Source organism: Ascaphus truei, chromosome 3 (assembly GCF_040206685.1).
Source record: "Ascaphus truei isolate aAscTru1 chromosome 3, aAscTru1.hap1, whole genome shotgun sequence".
NCBI classification, from domain to species: Eukaryota; Metazoa; Chordata; class Amphibia; order Anura; family Ascaphidae; genus Ascaphus; species Ascaphus truei.
In genome coordinates, this window is record NC_134485.1 from 381,485,817 (window position 1) to 381,503,574 (window position 17,758).

Sequence of the window (17,758 nt, forward strand, 5' to 3'; positions counted from 1 at the left end):
TCTGGCTTTTCTAGAACAGTACAAACCTTTCGTGTTCATGAGAACTCACCATAGCATTTGGGAGCCGGTAGTAATCAAGGGACTTATTTATATAGAGACTTTTTTTTAATTTTTTTATGCAGCAAAAAAAATGTACATGCCACCAGCAGACATACTCTGGCTCGCATCCCCTGTAGCAATGGATATCAGTAAACTGTAGTCATGAGAATTATTTAAAATATTTTCACCAGAATAAAATACATATCAACCTTGGCATGCAGACATCCACTGTTACAAAGGGTCCGTGCAGAATGCGTTTGTTGGTGGTCTGTCCTCTTCCCGAGAAATGTCAATTGCTCTGATTTACAGAGAGGGAGAGGAGAATAATATTGTGCTGTCCTTAGAGGAGCAGATAGATGTCCGTCAGATTAGTCATGAATTTCAATGCACTGCAAATTCACTGCTACTTTGTGTTATAAATTACATCCCCATCTAGGCAGCTGCCTTATAAAGTATAAAGCAAGTATTCTGTTTTATTTCATTTTGTTTACCTTTATTGCCCTATGGTATAGGAGCTAATGTCCCCAGCACTCTTGAGAATAAACTTTTAGTTTATTCTCAAGAGTACTGGGGACACTACCTTTGTTGCCTTATAGATTTGGGAGGGTTAAGGGTCCCTCCTATTGTTCCTGTGCACCAGTCATTTTATTACTCTATATTCTATTTAGGAGTGCTGTCTGTAACACCGTACTTTTTGTAGCTCCTATACCATACTTCTACACCTTGTAACATTTTTTAAAGCTACATTTTAATGAGAAGATCCACAGTCATCTGTAAACTTTTCTGTGGTAAGGGATCTTTAAAATATATGCACAAATCTCCCAATTGAGGTGGTATAATGTGATGTATTATAACAGTTATATGTTTGCAGTTTTAGGCGACCTGGACCAAAAACTTGCGCAAGAACAAAGTCAGCAATTTAGGACAACTAGAACATCCACAAGCTACAGACCGGGAGGTCATTATCACAATGAAGACTCACACAGCAACATGCCAGAGTGCAAGAGAGACTACAGCAGGACTTCATTTTTACATGATGGTGCAAGAACGTCATCACTTGGTGAAGGATATAAAACACATTCCACTTACCAGCCAAGGAAATTTAACGATATGTATTCAAACAGACATCGCACAGCCTCACAACAGCAGCCATCAGAGAAGAACATGTTTGAAAGAAGCCCTTCACTGTGTTCAGATCTGGGAAGCAAATCGCGCATCTCATCATCCCCTGCGGGAACATTTTCAGCAAGCAGCTTACATCTTCCATCCTTAGGGCAGAGTAGCTATGAATTGGAAAAGACTGAACAGCGCATGTCAAGAAGAACACCTATATCATCTATCACATGGAACGGTCCATTTTCTCCTGGGCACATTGAGAATGATGGCAAACCTCTCAGAACACAATCTGCAACAGACCTTAACAACCACAACAGCTCTTCCCACCAAATTAGAATGTTTGAACTTTACAAGTACAAAAACAGTCACAGAGAACCTACGTCGAATACGAATGAATTTGAGAAAGTCAATTATGCAAATGATGTGACAAGTAGAATTTTCCATAAAAATACAGATGGTAGCCATTTTGGCACCAACAAAGCTGCCTCTCCTGACTTGCCTCTGTTTACCAATATCCAAATGGAGAATAAAAGGGTGTGGGGCGAAGTAAAGAGAGAAAATAAAGCAAAAAGTAACCCAGATGTGGAACCCATGGAAACGTGTGAGAATGAATGTCCGGCACCTTCGGCCAAAAATGTGGTTGTGCCCAATTTACAAACTAATTCCAAGGCTACTTTTACAGTAAAAAAGGTCAGCGATGAAATGGTTGTTCCATGTTACATGCAAACGCCAACTGGGAACAATGTTGCAAGTGCACATTTAACAAACGGAGCATTTAACAATCCGGAATCTGTGATGCATTACAAAGAGAATGCAAGAGATTCAACCCTGTCATCTGGAACAAAAAACAATCGGGGACATGATCTGCAATTAGCAATATTACACCGTGATCAGTCAAATTATGAGACAGTTGAAGTTGATCTTACCAGTGTGTCTACTCAAACCAGAGACAGTAAAAATTACTGTTCTAATACCAAATCATATTCTTTTAAATGCACTATGCATACATTTTCTAGTAAATCTACTTCTCACTTGTCTAGTGCGGGGCATAATACTTCTAATGCTAGTTCTCTTATCCAAACACAGCAACACACTCCTTATTCTGGGCCAATGCACATCAACAGAGATGTACCCCCATGTGCATCTCAAAATACTGGTAACCTTGACTGCTCAAATAAACATGCAGGTGCTATATTTACTGGGCCGTGTAGGTATAATTCTCCATCTATTTATGATCACCTATTAGCAAGAGCCAGTGGTTTAAAAAATTCTGTTTCCAATAAAACTTCGTCTACCTTTTATGGCAGCACACCAGATATTTCTGAAAGGCATACCTGCTCCAAGTTAAGACGTCATGACCGAACAAAACATGAGTTAAAGGGATATAGTTCTGTCATGCTTAAGGATCAGAGCAGGAATTCCTCCTCTCTCCCCAATTTAACTGAGGGGAGGGATAGCTTTTACAATGCCAGTACTAAGAACACTGCACTCAAAACCAATGACCTAAAGACTGCAGATATTCACCCCACTGTGACTCCGGATCAAACATCAGCAATCATATCTTCCAAACCAAATGAAGTTTTCTTAAAAGAAAATAGGAATGTTAAAGCCTATCACGCCCAGACTACTACTGGTATACACGGCAAACATGAAGCATTACATGGTAAAACTATACAAGGTGGAGGCAATCCCTCTACATTTTCTTGTGAGATCACAAGTAATAGAGCTCCAGAAAGAGGTGTGGAAAAAGGGGTGGAATCAAAAGAAATGCCTATATCAGATGAGAAGATACATATAGATATTAAAGAGAGCACATCAAAAATAAGAGACACTCAGTGCAGTGATTTACATGTGCAAAGCAAATATACATCTTGTAACAGAGAAACATATGATTCTTTGGGGGGAAATGGAGGTGATACAAATAACAACAGACAGTCTACAGAGAAACTATGCACTGATAATAAACTGTGTAAAGATGTTGAAAATGTGCATAACGTTAGTTGGAATAATGTTGCAAGGTGGAACGACTCAAGATGTTCAGATCGGATGCTTGATAGGCATCTAGTATCAAACAATTCTATGTCCACCATTATGGAGAAAGAAAATACATATAAACCAACCCCATATGCGAATAGGGTTCAACAGACCACTCCTTCCAAACAAGATCTGTCCCTGCCTTATCAACGAGATGTTGTTTCAGTAACCAGTCAACAAAAGCATGACGGAATAAACAATGGCAGCATGTTTTTGCCTGACAACCTTGTTAAATCTGTAGTTGTTAATAGTTCGTGTACACCGGACCACTCTGACCTTGAAAAAGAAATGGAACCATTGTCTATTTCTACTGGGATGCAGAACAAACGGGACTTCCCATCAAAAACAACACACAGTAACATGACCCACACCTTGACTCATGATATGCATAAATATACAAACATCAAGGAATCGGGAGCAGTACACACAGCTAAACCCACAGACGGATCTACGTTTTACACCAGAGGGATCTTAGAAGAACGTTTACAAAAACCCTCGTCCAACAAAGCAGTAAGTCCATCTAGTACACAGAATACATCCACTAGCTTAGTAAAACAGCACTTCCTTCTGGCATCAGAACCAAATAAGGTTAGTACTAATATCAAAGGAAATCTCTCTCCACAATGGAATTTCCCTGCGGGTCCTGAAGAAGTAAACAGGCATCAGAGCTCTTGTGCCACACACAGTCCGACATCAAATGTCATTACAAACATTTCCACAGAGGGTGATGCAACATATGGAAATGTACACACTCCTAAAGCACATTGCACCTCTTCAAATATGCAAAATAAACAAACATATGAAACAAGTAGTACAATTTCTGTTATGTCTGATCCAGATAAAATGAAACCAGCTTATGATCAAATGTACAACACCCTTCCCCGCAGATATTCCAAACGTTTATCTGACTTTTCTCAGAACCATATGACAAAGATAGATCGCACTCTTGAAATCAGTAAAGCTCCCAGTGCTCTTTTGGAAAAGATTGTGTCCAGATATCCAGAAACTAAGGAGAGAAGCAAATCTGAGCACCAGAATGTTAGAAAACCCACATCGCGTTACAATTCTGAAAATATGACAGGGGAAGAGTTCATTTCAGAAAATATAGCTCAGTCAAAACCGGAAAGTTCTTCTTTGCCTGCATCTTTTCTGCATTCTAGAATGGTAAAAACCAGTGAGAGATCTTTTTCTGATATTGCTCACGAAGAGAAGATATCTACAAGTTATGATCTTGTGGACAAGTTCAATTCTTTACAAGTATCTGAGAGACACTCGGACCATAATCTGAAGGAAGATCCGCTCACTGTGACACCTGGAATACAGATTCAGAGAAATAACGTCAATGAGAACAGATTTACTGATGATTGCAGTAATTATGAATCTTCTTGTAAACACAAGTGGAACGCTTATTATTATACATTGCCGAATAGAAAATCTTCTACCAAAGAGTTTGGCAAAAATGTTTTTGCAAAAGATGTTGCCAACGCCCATGAGAAATGGCACATGTATTCCCACAAAGGGAAGCAGCAAAGTATGCCTCAACAATCCAATTACTGCTCATCATTTAAAAAATGTAATGATAATCTTAATCATTCACCTACTTCTGATTTTAAATCACCAGTTTTTCATGAAAGTGATGAGAAATCAAAAAACATGAATAACTTAATTGTGAGAGACAGTGTCCTCGTCAATAATCATTCCGTGGATGATAGTGTAATCGACATTGACAAATCGTCTGCTGTCTACCGCTCAAAAAGTTTGAGAGATTTAAATTTACATGAGCCCTACGACATTGTGGGCAAACCCAACTTACCATGCAATGATTACAGTATGAGACCACTGGGGGATAGCCAGTCAAATTTAAGCAAAATCGATCAGATTTTAAATCGCACCAGACCATCATTCTGTTCTAAGTATATCCAAAATGAAGCTCGAACTCCTGGAAATGCACGGAGGTTCAACTTTTCCTTTGACCAGAACGATCAATGTGATTTCCATAGCCTGCCTTTTACAGACCCGTTTGGAAATTACAGCAGAATGGCTGATGACCCTGCTTCCCCATCTGTATTCCATGCGACCAATGACAACTATCACACATACTTAGGCAGGCATTTCCATGGGAGAGGTAGCCCAGCAGAGCACCCTGGCTTCACAGGGGACCAGTCTTCAAATTTGTACCGGTCAAAGAGTTTGAAAATATTGAACTTAGAAGAGCAACAAGACCTGACTGATTTCAGAAGAAAAAACGATCGTCGTTTTTCTTCAAAAACGTATGTTGGTAAATTAAGTAGCAGGAGTCCTACCATATTCACAGACCCCAATGATACAAAGTGTAACCAGAGACTTTCAGCTGAGCTTATTTCAGATGACAATGATAACTGGTCAAATCCCGGACCAGGCTACATTCGGAAAGCTGTATATACCTCCAAATCTGTTGATTACGGTATTTTTGGAAAGGAGCAGCAGGTGGCTTTTTTGAACACCATAAAGAGGTCCCTCACAGAGGGTAGACTATGGCGGCCAAGCTTTCTTAAAAACCCTGGTTTTCTGAGAAATGAAAACTATTCCCACGATTCTCAAATGACAAGTTGTAGCTCTGAGGGTACTGTTTCACAAGGACCAAGTCCAAGAGAGTCACTTAATATCTACGAAGAGGAGGCCATTGTTTGCTCAGACTCTGACACCGATACAACTACAGATGATGAATATTACTTGGATGAAAATGATAAAGAATCAGAACTGTGAGGACTAGTGGTCGTGTAACCAGACAGTATTGGCAGTTTGGGTGAATCTAGGATATCACTATGTGGTATTTCATTTATATGAAAGAAAACCTAGAATCTGCAAAATATGAAATGTCGTATAGCGTTCTCTCCAGAGACTACCACCAAACAATGGCACCTTATTGTTGACTTTAGTAACTTTCTAAGGTCTGTTTACATGCAATCTTACAATGCAATATTCACACCTCTGTTCGATTAGTAGCCAAGTGTTTCTGCAGATTGATGGAATGCATAAATAATCATTTGCTGTATGTTTTATGTAAATATGTGTATTGCCCAAATTAGAGCAATTTCTTGCATATTCAAATTTTTGTTGTAACTTATTTTCAGAATTCACTGCATTTGATACCATAACATTATAGATACCTATATTTTCTACATCTATAAGATAATAGACATACGGCTGATAGGGGAGATTTAATCAAGATAAGTGCACCCTAAAAGCCTTTGACTATGAAAAAGCACTTTCTAAAAATATTTATAGGGGTTATTTTCTTCAGATTTTGTTTAGCATTAAAGTAATTGGTATCATATACTGACCAAATGTATAACATTTTAAGAAATGTAAATTATTGTTTTGTTCCGATACACCCGTTTAGTATTATGAAATATTCTGTATTTTTGTACATTTTATAATATGCAGTATAGTGTACTTTGAGTACAAAATGCTATGTTTATAATTAAATATTTTAAGGTAATAAATGCTGATATGCCTGGCATATCATTCCATTATAACACTGTGGTTTTATAACCTTACACTTCCCTCTTCAGTGTGAGAGCACGTGATGAGCTTTACGAATGTCTTAAAGATAGAGGCCCTTTTGAACAAATTGGTGATGTTATAAGGCACCTTGCAGCCATTCATTTGAAGGTGCCATAAGGCAGGGGTGCGCAATCTTTTCTGTTTGTGCCCTCCCTTCCCCCCCCTATGCTCGCGCCCCCCCCTCCCCAACGCATTGCTATTTGACGCCGCGTTGTCATGGTGACGCGTCGCCGTAGAGCAGGGAAGAGAGGATTCCAGAGGCCTCGTGCGCTCCTCCGGCATTTAATTAAAATGTTGTCGGGAAGAGCGTGGGGCATCTGTAAGCGCTGCACCTTCCCCCTCCCCCATCCCCCCCCCCAAGAAAATCTCGGCAAGCCCCCCAGTTTGCGCATTCCCACCTTAAGGGACCATCAAATGAATCTGGACCTCAATGTTTCACAATGCAATACATTGAATTGCAGGTTCCCCTAGGACAGGGGTGGACGACTCCAGTCCTGAAGGGCCACTAATAGGTCTGGTTTTAAGGATATCCCTGCTTCAGCACAGGGGACTCTATCAGTCTCGCAGTCACTGATTGACCCACCCTTGCTGAAGCAGGGATATCCTTAAAACCAGACCTGTTGGTGGCCCTTGAGGACTGGAGTCGTCCACCCCTGCTCTAGTACAAGTGGACTTGCATTGCAAAACGTGTACATTCATATTGTTAACCAGGCATATATCATCTGGTATTGTTTTGCACCAGTCATGTCCTTGACACATTTAGTTTTTTAGGACCTGATGCTAAATACAGTAAAGTACAGTACAGGTTTACCAAACAGACCCTATTAATGCCAAGCAGCACCTGGCAGTCCAGTTTTTATTTAAAAAGTTGAGAATAATGCCGACGCCGCACGATAATGTTATTACTATGTGCACCAAGTGACTACTCCCAAACTCGCACTAATGCATGCTATATATCAACTGTCCTCTTCCTTTTTACATCCTAATAACCAACCAAAAGCCTTATGGCAGGAGTGGCCAACTCCAGTCCTCAAGTGCCAACAACAGGTCAGGTTTTAAGGCTATCCCTGCTTCAGCACACGTGGCTCAACTGTTGACTGAGCCACTGATTCATCTACCTGCGCTGAAGCAGGGATATCCTTAAAATCTGACCTGATGGTGGCCCTTGAGGAATGGATTTGGCCACCCCTGGCTTATGACATAGACCAACATTTGATTTTGGAAAGGATAATGTAGCGCAGTATGACTACATAGTGTTGGAGCCACCTGACAGTCACAGGATAATGGAATTGAGCTTTTTTGCTTCATTCACTTAGTTTTTTATTGTGTGGCACATAAATCTCTCATTATTAGCTGGAGTAATCCTGGCACATACATGAAACATTAGTACGGGTGCATTAGTAAATAACGGGCGCTGCGTGCCATTAATACAGTCTGCTTCATACACACAGGCCATGGTATGGGTTGCGCTACTAACTTTTCATGTTTATATGTAAGTACTTATATCCATTCAAATGGGTCATGGAAAAGCTTTATGTATGTAATGTAAAATCTTGTTATATTTATAAATATTTGTGGATAAGTGCTTTTTATCTGATAAGCTGCGTGGACTTATGTGCAATCTAAAAATGAATATTTTGTTCAAAAATACATTTAAAAAAAATAAATGGAGTAAAATTTGACATGTTTATTTATTTTATTTTCTGTGTGTGTGTGTGTGTGTGTGTGTGTGTGTGTGTGTGTGTGTGTGTGTGTGTGTGTGTGTGTGTGTGTATATATAGATTGTTGGGAGGGCCTGGGAAAGACCCGGCGGTCTTGGTACACGTTGGCACCAATGACAAAGTTAGAGACAGATGGAGGGTCCTAAAGAATGATTTTGGGGATCTTGGCCAAAAGCATAAAGCAAGCACGTCCAAGGTAGTATTTTTTTAAATACTACCAGTGCCAGGAGACCGTCAGAGATTAGGGAGGTTAATGCATGGGGGAGAAAGTGGTGTAGGAAGGAGGATTTTGGGTTCTTAGAGCACTGGGACTCCTTTTCTGAGAGGTGCAATATTTATGGTAGCGATGGATTGTACCTCAATGAAGAGGGATTTTCTGTGCTAGGGGGAAGAAAGTTACAAATGTTGGAAGATATTTTAAACTAAGATAGAGGGGGAAGGGACAAGAAACGGATAACAAACTAAATAGAATAGATGAGGATGGGAAAATAGCAAGGGATCATGGAGGTAGAATGGGGGCAAGTGCGAGTTTGGCAAGCAGTGAGACACCCATGTTAAATACAGATAATACTAGAAAACTTCTAAAGACTAAACCCAATTGGCTTAAAAAGGAAGGAGCACATAAGATATTACAGACTTTTAAAAACTTAAATGCATGCTTGCTAATGCAAGAAGCCCGACAGATAAGATGGGGGAGCTTCAATTAATAGCTGCAAGGTAGCAGTAATGTTATCATAGGCATTACTGAAGCCTGGTGGGATGAAACTCATGACTGGGCAGTTAATTTAGAGCAGCGTTTCCCAAATGGTGGGTCGCGATCCGGCACCGGGTCACGGAAGCAAAATTGCCGGGTCGCAGCGAGGCTGGGTGCACGGCGGCCCCCCTTCCCTCCTTGCGGCGCCCCCCCCCCCCCTCCCTCCTTGCGGCGGCCCGCCCTCCCTCCTTGCGGCGTCCCCCCCTCCCTCCTTGCGGCGCCCCCCACTCCCTCCTTGCGGCGGCCCGAGGTGAGGTGCGGGACGGTGCTGAAGTGGTGCAGGCTGCTATCGCTGGGGTGTCAACGGTGATTCGCTGACTCGGGGGAGCACCTGTGCCTCCGTTCCTGGCGCTCCCTTCCCCTCAGTCCCCTTGGTGCGGGAGATAAGCGCAGTGGTGGCTGCGCGGTAGCTGGCGGGCAGAGGGAGGCGTGGAGCCGCCTGCTAGGATCGCTTGGCCTTTCCTCTCTCCCCCCCCCCACACCCTCTCCAGTCACTCACATCCGTCGCTGCCTCTGTAATAAATTGTGTGTTTGTGTGTGTATATAGGGGAGTGTATCTGTGTGTGTGTATCTGTGTGTATGTGTGTATCTGTGTGTGTATGTATGTATCTGTGTGTGTGTGTGCGTGTGTATCTGTGTGTGTGTATGTATCTGTGTGTGTGTATGTATCTGTGTGTATGTATGTATCTGTGTGTATGTATGTATCTGTGTGTGTATGGGGGAGAGAGTGTGTGTATATATCTGTGTGTGTGTGTGTGTGTGTGTGTGTGTATGGGGGAGAGTGTGTGTATGTATCTTTGTGTGTGTGTGTGTGTGTATGTATGTATGTATGTATCTGTGTATGTGTATATATCTGTGTGTGTGTATGGGGGAGAGTGTGTATGTATCTGTGTGTGTGTATATGTATGTATGTATCTGTGTATGTGTATGTATGTATCTGTGTGTGTATGTATGTATCTGTGTATGTTGGTATCTGTGTATGTGTATGGATCTGTGTGTGTGTGTGTGTATATATGTATGTATGTATCTGTGTGTGTGTATCTGTGTATGTATGTATCTGTGTATGTTTATGGATCTGTGTGTATGTGTGTATCAGCCACAGCCACTGTGTGTATCAGTGGCTGTGTGTGTGTCTGTGCAGGCCAGCAGTGGCTGTGTGTGTTTGGTCTGTCTGTGTGAGTGTCTGTAGGTCAGTGACTGTGCGTCTGTGTATGTCAGTGACTGTGTGCGTCTGTGCAGGTCAGAGAGAGGGTGGGGGGGGGGGGAGAGAGAGAATAGAGGGGATTGGGAGAATATATGGACATTCATAACGGTTTTATTTTACCCATAGACGATAAAAAATTTAGTGGGTCACGAAGGAGAAGTTCAAAAATAACCGGGTCACGGAAAAAAAAGTTTGGGAAACTCTGATTTAGAGGGTTGTTCCCTTTTTCGGAAGGATCAAGCAAATAGAAGTGGAGGTGGAGTATGTTTATATGTTAAACCGGATCTAAAACCTATTATAAGGGAAGATGTGTATGAAGGAAATTAATAGCTGCAAGGGAGCAGTAATGTTATCATAGGCATTACTGAAGCCTGGTGGGATGAAACTCATGACTGGGCAGTTAATTTAGAGGTTTGTTCCCTTTTTCGGAAGGATCGAGCAAATAGAAGTGGAGGTGGAGTATGTTTATATGATAAACCGGATCTAAAACCTATTATAAGGGAAGATGTGTATGAAGGAAATTATTTAAATGTGGAGACCTTGTGGATAGAAATTAGCAGTGGAGTTAAAAGTAGAAAGAAAATGTTTGTAGGTGTAACCCGGTCTCTTTTCAGCCCCAGAGACCCCCCATGTAGCGCTCCGAGGCTCTGCGGCACACCAGGCTAGCGGGGGCCGCCATGACAGGTTGCGCGAGCGTGCACGTTGGTCGTGCAGGCGCAGTAAGGGTAGCGCACGCGGTCCCAATGCTAAAGAGGTCCTGAGTGGACTACAATTCCCAGCAGCCTCTGGGGATTGCCCTTTCACCCACATCACGTGCAGCCAGCAAATAGGGTTTTGCAGCTTCTACTGTGGAGGAAGGCTACAATGTTGCGGGGACCACGTTTGGCAGTTGAAGCTGGGAGCAGGAAGGGGGAGGAAGGGTGTAGGGAGCAAGTGGCTCCTACACCAGGTAAGGTAGTTCCCCAGATCCCAGGCAGGCCCCAATCCCCACCAGGGAAGTGGATAGGTACTGAGGGAGGGCCCCTAGGTTAGGGACTCTGCCCTTAGGTGTGAGTGTGCAGTCTTGTCAGTGTCACGGCTGGTAGTGCTGTGAGCGCTGACAAGTTGGCACAGCGTGTGTGTGCAGTGTAGCTGCAGGTATCCGTGTGAGTGCAGTGGGTGGCTGCAGGTACCGAATGAGTGCAGTGCGTTTGCTGCAGAGGTTAGTCAGAGGGGACCCGGGTGGTGAAGAGAGAGGTAGTGTGGGTGCAGGGGGTCAGTGACCCACCTTCATAGGACGGGCTACCCCGTAGGCCCCTAGGAGTGTTCCCTGAAGACACCAAAGGTTGCTGTGCTGCAGGGACGGCCTATAGTGAGAGCGAGCATCACCCCTTACTGTGTGGACAGCTAAGGACAAAGGGACAAGCGTGCGGAGCGGCTGCTGGCGAATCGTCGGGGACCAGACGGCTGGACATTGACACCCAGGGGGCAGACCGCTGATTCATCTGACCCTTTGCGAAGAGGTACCGGTCACCGCCGTGACCGGCAGGTACTATATCATCAAGTGCACCAACACCGGTCATGCGCTGATCCCGCCTTAGGCTAAACTCTTTGTAGGAACACTGAGCGAGTGGTTACAAGACTGAGCCTATACCATATAGTATCATACATGGACACGGTGTGTGGGGCACGCGGTGAGGGGACGGACACGTTACTCCTGATGAGAGTGGCTGTGCCACTAAGGTTACCTGTTGCATTATAGAGTGATAAGGTTACTCTGCATTATCGTTAATACAGTAAAGTTGGTTGCATTACATGTGTGTGTATGTATTTCTTGCCCAGGGGAATCTCACATCACGGGGATCCTGGGTAAGTGGAGGTGCTGCGCTAAGTAAATGTATGAGTGTTACCCCAGGCTCCCAGCTAGCGGAGGCTCAGATCTCCTGGAGCCGCAAGTGTTGTACAGTGACCAGTAGTTCCTTTGGGAGGGTTCAGAAAAAGGGCTACATAGGGATATGCAATAAACCACCAAATATCTGAGATTGAGGAAGCCAAAATACTTTTGCAAATTTAGAAGGCATCCAAACTAGGTCATGTTTGTGTAATGGGTGAGTTTAATTAGCCAGACATAGGGCCTTATGCAGAGAGCATAGAATTTTAAAATTGGCGAATTTCATAAAAAGTAGCTTTTTTGGAGAGTTTTATTCTCCATATGCAGAAAAGTGCGAATTCTGCTATGTTTAACATGGATGCGTGTGGCGAGTTTAAATTGGCGAGATGCGCGCTTCAGAAACGTGTAAAAACAAATTCGCGCCTTTTTTTCCCCTTTACTATAGGCGGCGAGCGCCATCTTGCCATCTTTTCCTGGCGCGGCAAAAATGCGAGAATCGCGGCATTTTTTGGCGCGAACAGCCGCTTTATGCCGTTCGCACCTCTCTGCATTCGGAGAGTTTTAAAAATGGCGAGATGGAGGTTCTCGCCAGCCGCGAGGCGAGTTTTAGCAATTGAAAAAACAAAATGGCGCGTTTTTCGGAACTCCCCATTTTCTGCCGGTTTCTGCGCGAAATTGTACAAAAAATGGCGAATTTCGAAATAACGATGCTCTCTGCATAAGTCCCATAGTCTGGGGTAATGAGATTAGCATTACAACAAAAGGAAACAGGTTTGTGGGAGTGCTTAAAGACAATTACATGACCCAAATTATTGAGGAACCAATCGGGAGAGGGGCAATACTGGATTTGGTCATATCAAACAATGTAGAAGTAATAACAAATATTAAAGTCCGGGAACATTTGGGTAACAGTGATCATAACATGGTTTCATTTGAAATACATAATCAAAAACCAGATTACTTGGGTTAAACAAAGACTTTAAACTTTAGAAAGGCATATTTTAATAAACTGAGGACTAATCTACAAGAAATAAATTGGGATTATGTTTTTGCAGGGAAAAATATGTAAGATACAGTAAATGGGCAGTCTTTAAAACATTGCTAGACAAGCACACTTATCAGTGTATACCCTTGAGTAATAAATATAACAGAAACACGTCTAAACCAATGTGGCTAAATAAACAGGTAGGGGAGGAAATGGAAAAGAAGAGGCAGGTGTTTAGATTCTTGGAGTCAGAAGGGACGGAGGCATCAATTCAGAATTATAAATTGCAAAAGGGCAATCAAATTAGCAAAAAGGGGTAATGAAAAAAAGTTTGCAAAAGAAAGTAAGGTCAACCCTAAAAAATTCTTTAAGTACCTTAACAAAAAAATGAGAAAATAAAATATAGAATCCTTTCAGTGTGAGATGGGAAGAAAGATTATTGTAGATAAGGAAAAAGCAGAGGTATTAAACACATTCTTTGCCTCTGTGTTTACCAGGGAAGAATCAATTGCAATAGTAGTGCCGCAGGAGGAAGCCACAACCTCTATATTAACAAACAATTGGTTAACTGAGGAAGAAGCTCATAGGCGGCTAAATAAAATTAAAGTAAATAAGGCACCTGGGCCGATGGTATACATCCAAGATTTCTTAAGGAGTTAAGTTGAGTAATAGCGAAACCATTACATTTAATATTCAAAGACTCCATTTCCACAGGCTCAGTACCACAAGATTGGCGTATAGCAGATATGCCTATATTTAAAAAGGGAGATAGATCCCAAACAGGGAATTACAGACCTGTAAGCCTAACATCAATAGTGGTGAAGCTACTTGAAGATTTAATACCGGATAATATTCAGGAATACCTAATGGAAAACAAAATTATTAGTAACAGTCAGCATGGATTTATGAAGGATAGATTATGCCATACTAACCTTATTAGTTTCTTGAGGAGCGAAGCAGGAATTTAGACCAGGGTAATGCAGTCAATGTGGTCTACTTAGATTTTGCAAAGGCTTTTGCACATGAGGCTGGTGTACAAAATAAAGGAAATTGGACTCTCTAAAAATATTTGCACCTGGATTGAAAACTGGTTAAAGGACATACAACAGAGAGTTGTCATAAATTTAACTTTTTCAGGTTGTGCTAAAGTCGTGAGTGGAGTACCTCAGGGTTCGGTACTGGGACCCCTGCTTTTTAACTTGTTTATTAATGACCTTGAGGTTGGGATCGAGAGCAAAGTCTCCATCTTCGCTGATGGCACTAAATTGTTTAAGGTAATAGAATCAGATCAGGATGTAATTTCTCTCTAAAAGGACTTGGAGAGACTGGAAACTTGGCCAGGTAAATGGCAGATGAGGTTTAATACAGATAAATGTAAGGTTATGCATTTGGGAAACCAGAATAAATAGACTATTTATAAATTAAATGGGGACAAATTAGGGGAATCATTGATGGAGAAGGATTTATGAGTGCTTGTTGACAGCAGGTTTAGCAATAGTGCCCAAAGTCATGCAGTAGCTGCAAAGGCAAACAAGATCTTATCTTGCATTAAACAGGCAATGGATGGAAGGGAAGTAAACATAATTATGCCCTTTTTTATACAGCATTAGTGAGACCACAGACTTGAATATGGAGTACTATTTTGGGCACCACTCATTAGAAAATGCATTAAGGAACTAGAGAAAGTGCAAAGAAGAAAAAACAAATTAATAAAGGGGATGGATAATCTGATTTATGAGGCAAGGCTAGCTAAATTAGATTCTTTTACATTAGAAAAGAGGCGTCTAAAAGGGGATTTGAAATTATATACAAATATATTCACGGACAGTACAAGGACCTTTAAAAAGAACTATTCATCCCAAGACCAGTACAAAGGACACAGGGTCATCCCTTAAGGTTGGAGGAAAGGAGATTTCACTAGCAACAACGGAAAGGATTATTTACAGTAAGGGCAATTAAAATGTGGAATTTATTACCCATGAAGACTGTGATGGTAGATACAATAGATATGTTCAAAAAAAAGTTGGACATCTTTTTAGAAAGGAAAGGTATACAGGAATAAACCAAATAAGTAAACATGGGAAGGATGTTGATCGAGGGAGTAATCTGATGGCCAATATTTGGAGTCAAGAAGGAATTTATTTTTCCCCTTATGTGATATCATTGGATGATTTTTCACTTGGGTTTTTGTTTGCCTTCCTCTGGATCAATATACTATAAGTATGGATATAAGATAAAGTATCTGTCATCTAAATTTAGCATAGGTTGAATTTGATGGACGTATGTCTTTGTTCAACCTCATCTACTATCAAATTAAAATAACTAGTAATAAGTGCAAGCACAGTAGAATAAATAATCCTTATAGTGGTATTGAAAGGATTCTGCCCGATCCGTGCCGGGTTTTCCAGGTTGCCTGCCCTTTCTCCTCAGTTCGGCAATTTTGGTTACTGGCAGCCTGCTATATAAGGCTGCAGTTCCCAGTGGGAGTCGCCCAGCAAAGTTCTACGTTTTGCAGCTCCTGTCGGTCTACGCTGTCACGCCTTTCCCTGTTGCCTGTTTGGATTCCTTTGTTGCTGACCTCAGACCATGACCCCGACCCGCTGCTTTCTGCCTGCCCTGACCTATGCCTGTCACCTGGACTTTGCCACACTGCCGCCTGCCCTGACCTTTTGCCTGTCCCCTGGATTCTGCACCACTGCCGCCAGACCTGACCGCTGCCTGCTTACCAACTACAGAATACTATAACGGGACTCTGTCCCTGGGCTCTGGTCGGTTATTCTGCATCCCCACCTCAGTCCCGCAGGTCCACTTCTGGATTGAAGAAGAGCACTGTCACATTTTGCTCGGCCAAACATGGACCCCGCTGAGGTAGCGCGAGCCATATCTCTCCAATGGAAACTGCTCGGGGATCATGAGAGATACCTCGCCCAGCAAAACAAACAGGTGGCACTCATTTCAAGCTGACTTCAGGACATTTTTACCCAACTGGACACACTCCAGGTGGGATCTATCCCTGCACTGCCCTTACTGTCAGCTGCTACGGCGCCAGCCCCGTCACCCTCATGCCCAGAGAACCACGGATCCTGACGGCTCTGGGTTATGGAGGGGACTCTATTGCTTGTAGAGAGTTTCTGAATCAATGCTCGATTCAGTTCAAACTCCAGCCCTCCATATTCGGCACTCGCCGATCCAGGGTAGCCTATGTAAGTTCCCTACTGATGGACAAGGCCTTGGCCTTGGCTTCCCCTCTGTGGGAGAGAGAATCCCCACTGATCAACGACTCCATTGCCTTTCTCCAGGCATTTAAGAGTATTCAACGCCCATGGTCGCATGTCCCCACTTCTGCTTCACTCCATTGAATCCAACAATGAACCCGTAACTGTGGGCCAGTATGCCATTGAGTTCCGGACCCTTGCTGCAGAGACAGGCTGGAACAATGAAGCTCTGGTGGCAGCATTTTGGCAGGGGCTTTCTGAGCATTTAAAGGACGAACTAAGTTGCCGGGAATCCCCAAAGATCTGGAGGAACGGATTGCCCTCTGTATCGGTGAAAGAAGAAGAGAGCAAAAAGAGTGCACTGCCAGGGAGCCAGGTGGTAGAAAAAATAAAATTCTATTTAGACGTGAGTGGTGTATGGGGGGCATGTGAGGTGGTGGTGTAGGGGAGGGTTGAGTGGATTGTGGATTTAATGGTTAACTGACTGACCTGATATATGTAAAATGTAGTATTGATGACAAATTAACGTATTTTTTGCGACCTGTGGAAGTGTGTTACATTTATTATTTGTGTTTGGGGGAAGAAGGGTTAGGGGGTGTAGAGGGTGTGTGTTAAGAGTGGGGTACGGGAGGGTTAAAAAGAGGGTGTGTTGGTGGGAAAAAGAGGAGGGGTGGGGTGAAAAAGAGGAGGGGGGTGGGGTGAAAAGAGGAAGGTGGTGGGGGGAAAAAGAGGAGGGGGGTGGGGTGAAAAAGAGGAGGGGGGTGGGGGGAAAAAGAGGAGGGGGGTGGGGGGAAAAGAGGTGGGGGGTGGGGGGAAAAGAGGGTGGGTGGTGGGGGGAAAAGAGGGTGGGTGGTGGGGGGAAAAGAGGGTGGGTGGTGGGGGGGAAAGAGGGTGGGTGGTGGGGGGAAAGTGGGGTGGGTGGTGGGGGGAAAGGAGGGTGGGTGGTGGGGGGAAAGGAGGGTGGGGGGTGGGGGGAAAGGAGGGTGGGGGTGGGGGGAAAGGAGGGTGGGTGGTGGGGGGAAAGGAGGGTGGGTGGTGGGGGGAAGCCAGCAGGAGTGTGGAGCAGGCGGGAAGGAGAAAATTTAGACGGGTGATAGTGAGATGGATTAAACTTACCAAGGTGTGTGACTCCGCAGGAATGAGTGTCTCATATGACAGTCTCAGGGGGTATGGTGTGTCAGTGTGAGTGTGTGACAGTGGAGTAGGTGATATACCCGGCGTTGGCCGTGATGTAAAGAAAAAGGATGTTGTTGAAAAAAGTTTGTTTGTAAACA

The 17,758-nt window shown here is 43.2% G+C and overlaps 1 protein-coding gene across 7 annotated transcripts in view; it reads left to right on the top strand.

Annotated features, from left to right (window-relative positions):
• EXPH5 (exophilin 5) overlaps positions 1–8,402 on the top strand; it is a 70,217-nt gene extending 61,815 nt beyond the window's left edge. For 4 of the 7 annotated variants that reach the window (XM_075592334.1, XM_075592335.1, XM_075592336.1 and 1 more), the window contains one exon: positions 911–7,295. In XM_075592334.1, coding sequence (XP_075448449.1) covers positions 911–5,934 — 5,024 coding nt within the window. In that variant the 3' untranslated portion in view covers positions 5,935–7,295. Of the gene's footprint in view, positions 1–910 lie in introns of all 7 variants that reach the window. The other 3 variants (XM_075592339.1, XM_075592337.1, XM_075592341.1) reach the window with 2 other exon arrangements.
• Positions 8,403–17,758: the final 9,356 nt, after the last annotated feature.